General features: G+C 43.8%; 1 protein-coding gene across 1 annotated transcript in view; it reads left to right on the top strand.

Moving 5' to 3' along the window:
• LOC144689765 (extracellular tyrosine-protein kinase PKDCC-like) overlaps positions 1-8,117 on the top strand; it is a 77,089-nt gene extending 68,972 nt beyond the window's left edge. Inside the window, exon 6 of the mRNA XM_078557146.1 lies at positions 7,587-8,117. Within this exon, the coding sequence (XP_078413272.1) occupies positions 7,587-7,711 (125 nt within the window). The 3' untranslated portion in view covers positions 7,712-8,117. The remainder of the gene's footprint in view (positions 1-7,586) is intronic.
• Positions 8,118-9,299: the final 1,182 nt, after the last annotated feature.

Raw genomic sequence — 9,299 nt, forward strand, 5'->3', positions numbered from 1 at the left:
CTGGCATTGGAAACAACAGCAACACACCCTGCTCAGTTGACCCTGTAAAGTCCTCCTCACTAACATCTGGGGGCCAAAATTGGGAGAACTGTCCCACAGACTAGTCAAACAAAAATCTGACATAGCCATACTGACTATAATGCCTTACAATGTCTGAGAATCCTCCATCATTATCCCTGGTTATGTCCTGTCTCACCATCAGGGCAGATCCTCCAGAGGTGGTAGCACAGTGGTACACATTCAGGAAGGAAGTGGCTCTAGGAGTCCTCAACATTGACCCCAGACCAGGAAGTTCCATGGCATAATGTCAAATAAGGGCAAGGAAATCTCTTGCTGATTACCACTTACTGCCTCCCCTCAGCTGATGAATCAATGTTCCACTATGTTGAACACCACTTGGAAGAAGCGCTGAGGGTAGCAATGGCATGGAACATACTCAGGGCGGGAACTTCAATGTTCATCATCAAGAGTGGCTCAGTAGCATTACTGCTGGCTGGGTCCTGAAGGACATAGTTGCAAGACTGGGCCTGCGGTAGGTGATGAGAGAACCAATAAGAGAGAAAAACCTACTTCATCAACCTATCTGTCACAGATGCATCTGTCCAAGGCAATATTGGTAGGAGTGACTACCAGACAGTCCTTGTGGAGGCAAAGACCAATTTTAAGCTCATCCTATTGTGTGGCACTACCATTGTGTTAAAATAGATGAATTGAGAACAAATCTAGAGGCTTAAATCTAGGCATCCATGAGACGCTGTGGACCTTTAGCAGCAGCAGAATTGTATTCAACCTCAGTCTGTAAGCCTATAGTCTGACATAAACATCATACTACCACTTCCATCAAGCTTGGGCACCAACTCTGGTTCAATGAGGAGCGTTGGAGGGAATTCCAGGAGCAGCAATGGGCATACCTAAAAATGAGGTCACAATCTGGAGAAGCTACAACACAAGACTACAGATCAAAACTCAGCAGTCCTGCCACATCCAGCCATGATGGTGGCCATTTAAACAACTGATGGAAGAAGGAGGCTCCATAAACACCCCTAACATTTATGATGGTGCAGTCCAGTATGTCAGTGCAAAAGACAAGGCCAAAGCATATGCAACCATCTTTAGCCAGTGGATGATCCATCTCGGTCTCCTCCTGAGGTCCTTGAATTCCCTCCGTAACAGCACTGTGGGCATTCCCACAAAACATGGACTGCAATAATTCAAGATGGTGGCTCACCACCACCCTCTCAAGGGCCATTCGGGATGGGCAATAAATGTTAGCCTTGCTAACCATGCCCATATCCCACAAATGAATGAAAAAAAGCGCATAATCTAGATTCCAATATCCAAATATACATTTTCCAGCAAATGTCACTGGATAGCAATCAAGAATCCTCAACCACTTTCTCCTCCTTAGCCAAGGAGCTCTGATGCTAATTGTAGTGTCCGTTCTACTGACCTAATTGAAATCAGCTAACTCAGTACTGACACAAGATCAAAGCCATGAGTGTTACTGTCTGTAAAGCACAGATTTTTAATAAGAGATCCATTAGTCGTCAAAATATAAATGAAAGCTCTGTTGTGCCAGGGATTTAGGAAATGAAATACTTGATGATGACTAGAGTGCTGAATAGAGAAAAATGTCAGCTTGAATTATTTGTTGTAGGTATCCAGGAGCTTAGTGTTCTCAAACTTTCAGCCAAGTTGGATAGATGCCCATCACTAAAGAAAGCTAATGGTTTCATTATGTAATTTGTTGGCAATATCTAATCTAGACTTCAGTTTATGTTCTCCAACTTGCAGTCTTAGCAGTCACAAAAACTGATGTTTCCACAACGAATTAAACATGTATCTCTCCATTAGTCACTTGCGCAAAGTGCTATTACCTGTCTGGAACACAACTGTAAGAGTTTTTTATCTTCTGTTATGAAGTCAGAGAAATTGCAGAGTGGAGCCACCCCTTAGACTACTAGCTGATTGAAAAAGTAAGCATCTGCTTTCATCTTCTTGCCTTAATCCTCTAGGGAGATTCTAACGTCTCATACATAATTGAGAAGCTTTAGTAGCAAGCATACAGCAATTCCACAAACAATTTGTTGAAAATTAAAAAGATCTGGCTGATATGTTCTTCTGACATTCCTCTTCTCCTCTCTATACCTTTCCAGGGATACAATTCGGCCAGACTTCATGTGGACACCTAAAACAGTAAAGGTTGACAGGATGTGCAACCTTAGAGGACGTCACATGATCCTGTACTCACCCAATGTCCACTCACAAGCTCAATAAGCAGGATTCCCTGGATAGTGATCAGGAGCAGGAACTAGGCCAGGGGCACCAAGTTAAACGCAATGCCCCAAAGAAATCAATTAATTCAGCACAGACGACAATTGAATGGCTCTCCCTAAGCCACACCATGTGATAAATTTATGCATTAGTCATTTTCTAGTTTTATTTCAGAGTTTAAAGGAATTTTTGTAACAGCAAAATGCCAAATGCTTGCAGCTTTTTTCACTTACGTACCTGGTGTATGGATGCTTAACCTATCAGTACCAAAACTCGATTCATTCATGAACCCCAAGATTTTCAGGAATGTTTTAAATGCCCATATTTCAGGTGAGAAAATAAGAGTAGTCTTGTACACACTTAAGTTTCTACTTGAACTGCTCGCCGTTGAAAAAACTTCTGCAAATTGCAGGATTCATGAATATATTAGGATGTCTGATAATCTGTCAATGCCTCTAATTGCATGTTGGTGTACTGTGTCATATTGGAAACTTTGGGTTAGTACCACTGCGGGATACAAGGCTTTACAACATTACCATAGCATTTCAAGGCACTAACTGTTTTTTAGGTTGGTTGCAAAACATTACTGGGCAAGAATCCACCATTTTCATAGAAATCTTCATGAGATTTTCTGTAAAGCATCAATGTATCAGATGTCTCTGTAGAAAGAAGAGATGAGAAATGCGCTTGAAAGCTGAGTTATTAGTTTATGATGTGTGCTGGCCATATAGTTCTCCGTACTCCCTGCAAATTGCTTTTGAAAAGCTTTTGGCAAGTTGAGGACTCACATGTCCATGATCACCTGACTCAATGCAACTGTGCGCTCATGTGCATCTCCTGCTGGTGGCGCAGGACATACCCAGGGATGGTGATGATGGATGATGCTTGATTGATATGATTCTGAGTATGATTATGTGAGGCTACTACTTGCCTAGTGTATGGGACAGTTCTCTCAACTCGGACACTGGCTAGATGTTAGATTGAGCCTCAGTCAGGTGGTGATGGAACCAATGTCAGGAAGTAGCCTACTTCATTTTGTTCTCGCTGATTCACTGCTTGCAAACATGTATGTCCATGATAACACTCACAGGAGTTACTATTGCACAGTTCCTGTGAAGAGTACTTTACAGGGTACTCTGTGCTTGACCAAGTCTTATCCTGATTCAATACCTTGGTCAATACAATAGTTCCACTGATTGTTCCCTTATGATTCTATTTGGTAGCAAATGATGTATAACTAAATGGGGCTGATATTAAAATTGCCAAAGTTACTTATTCATCCTAGAGCTAACAGGTTTTAATTTTCACCTAGTCTCCTGAGCAGGGGGTAAATTCTCCTTCCCAAAGCCATTTTAACATTTGCATGTCAGGTCCCAGTGATTGCTATTTTCACTAAGCGGCCTGAATGGAAAGCCACAGTAAGTCTGCCGCTAGGACAACGGACCAGGGAAGAGGTAAGAACCCAAAAAGCTAAGCTTTCATACATGTTTACTTTCCTTGTGGGGCCCAGAGGAGAAGGTGTGCTCCACAAGGAAAGTTTAGGCCTCCCTTGCCATGAATCCATCCCCTTCCAATAGCAGGACTGTTGTGGGATGGCCCTGCAGCAGTTCTCACCACTTCTACCTGCTGTCAATGGGTGACATCTGTCCACCAGTTTCCTGCATGGAACGGGTACAATGCCACTTGGCACAATTTAAATGGGGTTCGCCAGTTAAAAACCCGAGCAGCTAACTCACTGACACAGCTTTCTATTGGAAACCCGCTGTAAGTTAAAATATGGGTCAGTGGCTTACTTTAAGGAGAATTAAATGTCAACCAGATATTAGGGAACTGAAATAGTGGACAGAATTTTCCGAGCCCAGTGGAGGTGGGTTGTGACATGTGCAGGATGGAGAAGTCCAGGAAATTGAAGTTTGGTGGGGATCTCAAACTCCTCTTTCGCCTTCCCTGGATCAGGATTGAAGGCAAGCAGGGGTAAGTAATGAAAAAGTGTTTGAGGTAGTTAAGAAAGCAATTAAGATCTATTTTAACCCCTCAATCCTGGATTTTCCAACCTGGGGACTTGCTTCTTAACCTCTTTACACTTTGCCAGCTTTCACTGAAGCAAGTGCACAGAGGAAAAGTTTCTTCAGTGCAAATGACAGGCTGGGAAGGCTTTGAGCAGTTACATTGAAGAGTTCCAGTCATGGCCTTTGAGAGACTGCTGTTCAAAGTACTTCTTCTTTCAGACAGTGCTTTCACTGCATGACAGGTGATTGCCAACTTCTTGGAAGGCACTTCACCTGTCTAATACTTCACTAAGCTTCAGCTGCACTTCTTTGCCGCCAGCCTTCAACATGGCATGAGAGCAGCTTATGTTGAGGGGCAAGAGCAGGGGCCACACTGCTGTCAACAGATCCAGCAGCAGCAGGACCAACAGCAGCTGCAGCGCCAGCTTGGGCCTTGCCCTCAGCTGCATGCATCTCCAGGGCAGAGGGGATGGACACTGAGATACAGCTGGAAGAAGGCGAGGCCCCCAACACAAGGTCTATAGGCAGAGGATCATTTCTTTCAACATGTGTGAGAATCGGTGCTTCAGGAGGCTTAGGCTTTCATGGCAGGTTGCTGCTGATATCTGCAGCCTCCTGAAACAAGACCCCCTTCCCAATGGAACAGGTGGGCACATATTGCTATTAGCTGACAAGGTGCCTGTCACTGGAGGGCCACCACCACCCACCAGCACGAGGCCTCTGCCTTTCACTCTGTGTGCTTGCTCCTCCTGCAAGCACGGAAAGCAGAGAGGTGTGCGTGTTCATGATGGCTTGTGTAGTGAGGAGGAAAGGACACCATTTGTGAAGGGTGACTATGCAGCATGGATGTGAGGGGGCTAAGGCTGAGGGTGAGTATGAGTTTGTTCAGATGGTGATATGAGTTGCCTGGAGAGAGAGGAATGAGTGGAGCTGCAAGGTGTGTTGATGAGGCATGCTGTGCAGGAGAATGCGGGGCAAGTCAGAATGTGTATCTTGGTACGAAAGAGTGTTACACCACTCACCTGGCATGCCCTTCTAAGGTTCTGAAGCCTCTTGGTGCATTGTCTCCTAGGGATGATATTTCTGCTGCTGACTTCCTTGCCAACTTGCGTCCACACTTGTTTGGTTGGAGAGGTGGTCCTCCAGCTCCCATCCTTGGAAGAGATCATCACACTGCGGCCCCTCAGAATCCACAGCAGGACTCACAGTGAGAGACCCAGAGAGCAGGCTTTCTGGGCCTCCTCTCCATACCTGTGGTTGCTGCAGCCTCAGAAATCCAAATGCTGGTGAGTCATTGTAACCCATGGTGTGGCGGCGTTAATTAGAAATTCTTCCTTTGCCAGAATGGGCGTGTCACCCACGCACCACCCACCCAACTCCACCCCCATCACCTCCCCCCACCACCCCCACACCTCCCCCCACCAACCCCACTCCACACACCCCCACCTCCCCACCCCACTTTAATTGGTTGGGGAACATGGAAGTGAGTTGACAATCAGTTTGCTTTGGGAAAGAAAAGCATCCAGCTGCCCAATTCGGTGTGTCGGCTTCCAGATTTGAAAATGACCCCATTGTTCCAGCAAGGGTGAAGGTGAGAATATTCCACCTGAGACCAAGTCAAAGTGTCTCCCCCCATGAAGGGCATTATTGAACAATTTGGATTTCTACAATGATCCAGCACCTTAGATAATCATTTATCCAGGTGTTTCCTGATAACTTGTGAGAGTTATTGAAATCAATTTCACAACTTGCCATGGTGACATTTAAGCTCATGACCTCTGAGTTACTGGCCCCGGAACCTAATTATTATTATATATGAGACCTTTCTCTGGGTCTTTTTTTGCAGTTATTTCTTTTAAAAGAAAATTGTTCCTTTTGGGGGAAAGGAACTGAATTGGACAAATATTTTGCAATTTTGCATGTTTTTCTGCATGGTGAGTACTATACACCAGAGACTATTAGTGGGGCTAGATTTTTTGGAGGGGCGGGGGAATATTCTGTTTTTAACAAACAGCCTGAGTATGCTACTTACCCATCTAAAGTGGGTGCAGCAGGAATAATAGCCTGTCTTGAGTAGTTGTGATTTTTAAAGCTAGTTTGCGGTTGTTTGATTGAATATTGAAGTCTGCCTTCCTTTTGGAATGATCATTTCTCTGCTTATGCGTTCAGCATCTCTCATTTTGTTTTCTCCATATTTGTGACTTTAACGTCTCAGTCTTTATTTTGCTAAGATATATTTTCTTGGCATCCAGGCAATTACTGTTTCAGTACAGGTTGCAGCTAAGTAAGTTGGCAGGATAGGGACCCAGTTCGGTATTTTCATGGCACTGCATGAACTGGATGAAGAAAAATAATTTGGAAGGACTCAACAGCTTCAGGTGCAAATGCAGGTGAATGAAGTTTTTGTCCTGACAAGCCCATGAGCCTATGCTTACAATCAACCATGTCCCTGCTGTCTGGGAATGTCCAGGGAGTCCTGTCTACAGTGCCTCCATTTCGCATGAGAGGAGGTCACTGCATTACGCCATCTTCTGTAAGTTGATCTCTGGATAATGGCAAGAGCTAGGAGATCTCTTCCTGCAGTTATGAGGCACTTAGCTTCTATGGCACCTCATCCTTTACAGATGTAAAGTAATTGGCAGAAGAACGAGGAGGAAGAAAAACTTAAGGCAGCGAATTGTTATGATCCGGACTGTTGTGCCTGAAAGGGTGGAAGCAGATTTAGTAATAACTTTCAAATGGAAATTGGATAAATGCTTGAAAAGAAAAAAATTGCTGGGCAATGGGGAAAGAAAAAGGAAGTGGGACTAAGTGGATAGTTTCACCTGAGCGCTGGCACGGGCCTAATGGGTCAAAGGGTATCCTTCTGTGCTGTATGGTTCTACGAAGCAAAGGAGAAATAACAAGATTTCTGGTTATTGAGTGCTATTTAATGTATACATTTCTGGATGTTCTTCAACATTGATGCCGTTATAAATGTTGTTTATCCTAAGCCTCAATTTAAGACTATCGAAATACGTCCTGTCTAGCAAGAGCAACTGTGCTGTGATCAGTGCTGCATGGCCATGTTAGTTGGTGTAAGGTGGAAGAGAAATTTCCTTGCCTTGATTTGCCCAGACTCTGGAAATTTGAGGGTTAGGTGTCCGTAATCTCTTCAAAATGTCTCTTTTTAAAATTAAAAGTTTAGTGAGAAGTGCCAACTAAGATTAGGACTTGCTATCAAAGCTAATGGTTATGAAGATTCTTTTGTTCCTTCCTGATTATTTCAGTCAATTTAAAAAGAATTTCCTTTTATCTCAACAGTGAGTGCTGCTGATGTTATCAGTGAAACTGCCCTGAAGCAGTTACTGGGTCGGATCTGTATTGAGCGTGAGGGAGTTGTTTTAATGTCAGCACTGATCCCAGTCTTTAACATGGGGATGATATAAGCATTGTCATCTTAAGTTTTCCTGTTAACTCAACTTCCTTGCACTGTCAGACGCAGTGACTTCTCCCAGTCGCTAATGATGTTATCTCAATACTGCTTATAAAATACATTGATGAGGAGGAACTGTCTGCTTTTCTCTGAGTGTCTCCTTCAATTTAATGGAGGCTGCAATATTAGGCCAGCCTGGATCCTGATCCACCCAACCACAGGAAAAGATATTACCAATGAAGTATGCAATTTACCCAACACATGTTTTATCGGGGTGCCAGGCATTCTCAGACAGGCCTGAAAGGCACTCCCTCCCTTGAAGTGATTGGAGTGGTTCCAGAAGACTCCTCCCTATCAATAGTTTCACATCAACATCCATAATAGGAAAGAAATCCTGAAGTAGCAAGTACGTGTGAAGCAATAAAAAACAATATTGATCTAATAATAATGCCTGGATGTTACTTTGTTTTTCAGATAGACATTGCTGTTTACTATAAACAAAATGTACTCCATTCCCAGACTTTCCTCTCCACCTTAAAACAAAAGTTTCAAATAACTGACCACACCTTTACTTTTTGGAACCTCAGGGGTATTGGCTGGCACCAGCTGAAAAAAAAAAGGCTTTGTGAGAATTCCTCCGCTGCATTGTTTCACCCCATAATTTACCTATTTTATCTACTGTTCACCTAAGCAGCCTCAAAGCAAAAGTCAGCACTTGACTTCTTATTTTATAAACTGTTGTCACCCTTTACCGTCCCTTTTGGTGTGGTCCCTTCTGCCAGCAGAACATCAGTCTCTCTAATCTTATCTGAACTGGCAGAGACTCCGACTGTAATCCTTCAAATCTCCCTGCATCCGCAGTACGTCACTGGTTTGTGACACACGCCTGTCACAGGAATGTGCAGGTTAAATTGCCCTAAAAAGGGAATGTAAACATTTTTCAGCCCACCAGCTGTCTGATGCCTTGAGAACCTATTTCAATATAAAAAGCAGAAGGTGTGAGCTATACTACTACCATTTCAAATTTGCCTGGAGGTAGCATAATTCTGTTGTAAAGTTAGCCCAATTTGCGGGAGGCGGTAGCATAGTGGAAACGTTAACTCTGTTTCTCTCTCCACAGATGCTACAAGACCCACTGAGCTTTTCCAACACTTTTTGTTTTATTTCAGATTTCACGCATGCGCAGTATTTTGCTTTTGGCATAGTGGTGGACTAGTAATCTAGAGACCAAGGTAATACACTGGGGACCCGGGTTCAAATCCCACCATGGCAGGTGGTGGAATCTGAAAGTCAATAAAAATCTAATGATGACCATGAAACTATTGTCGATTGTGGTAAAAACCCATCTGGTTCACAATGCCCTTTAGGGAAGGAAATCTGCCATCCTTACCTGGTCTGGCCTACACGTGACTCCAGCCCCACAGCAATGTGGTTGACTCTTAAATGCCCCTTGAAATGGCTTAGCAAGCCACTCAGTTGTATCCAACCACTATGAATGAAACCAGGCGGACCACTCGGCATCAACTTAGGTACCAGAAATGACAACGGCAAACCCAATCCTGTTGACCCCACAAAGTCCTCCTTACTAACATCAAGCCAGG

Source organism: Cetorhinus maximus, chromosome 14, assembly GCF_964194155.1.
Source record: "Cetorhinus maximus chromosome 14, sCetMax3.hap1.1, whole genome shotgun sequence".
Lineage (NCBI taxonomy): Eukaryota > Metazoa > Chordata > Chondrichthyes > Lamniformes > Cetorhinidae > Cetorhinus > Cetorhinus maximus.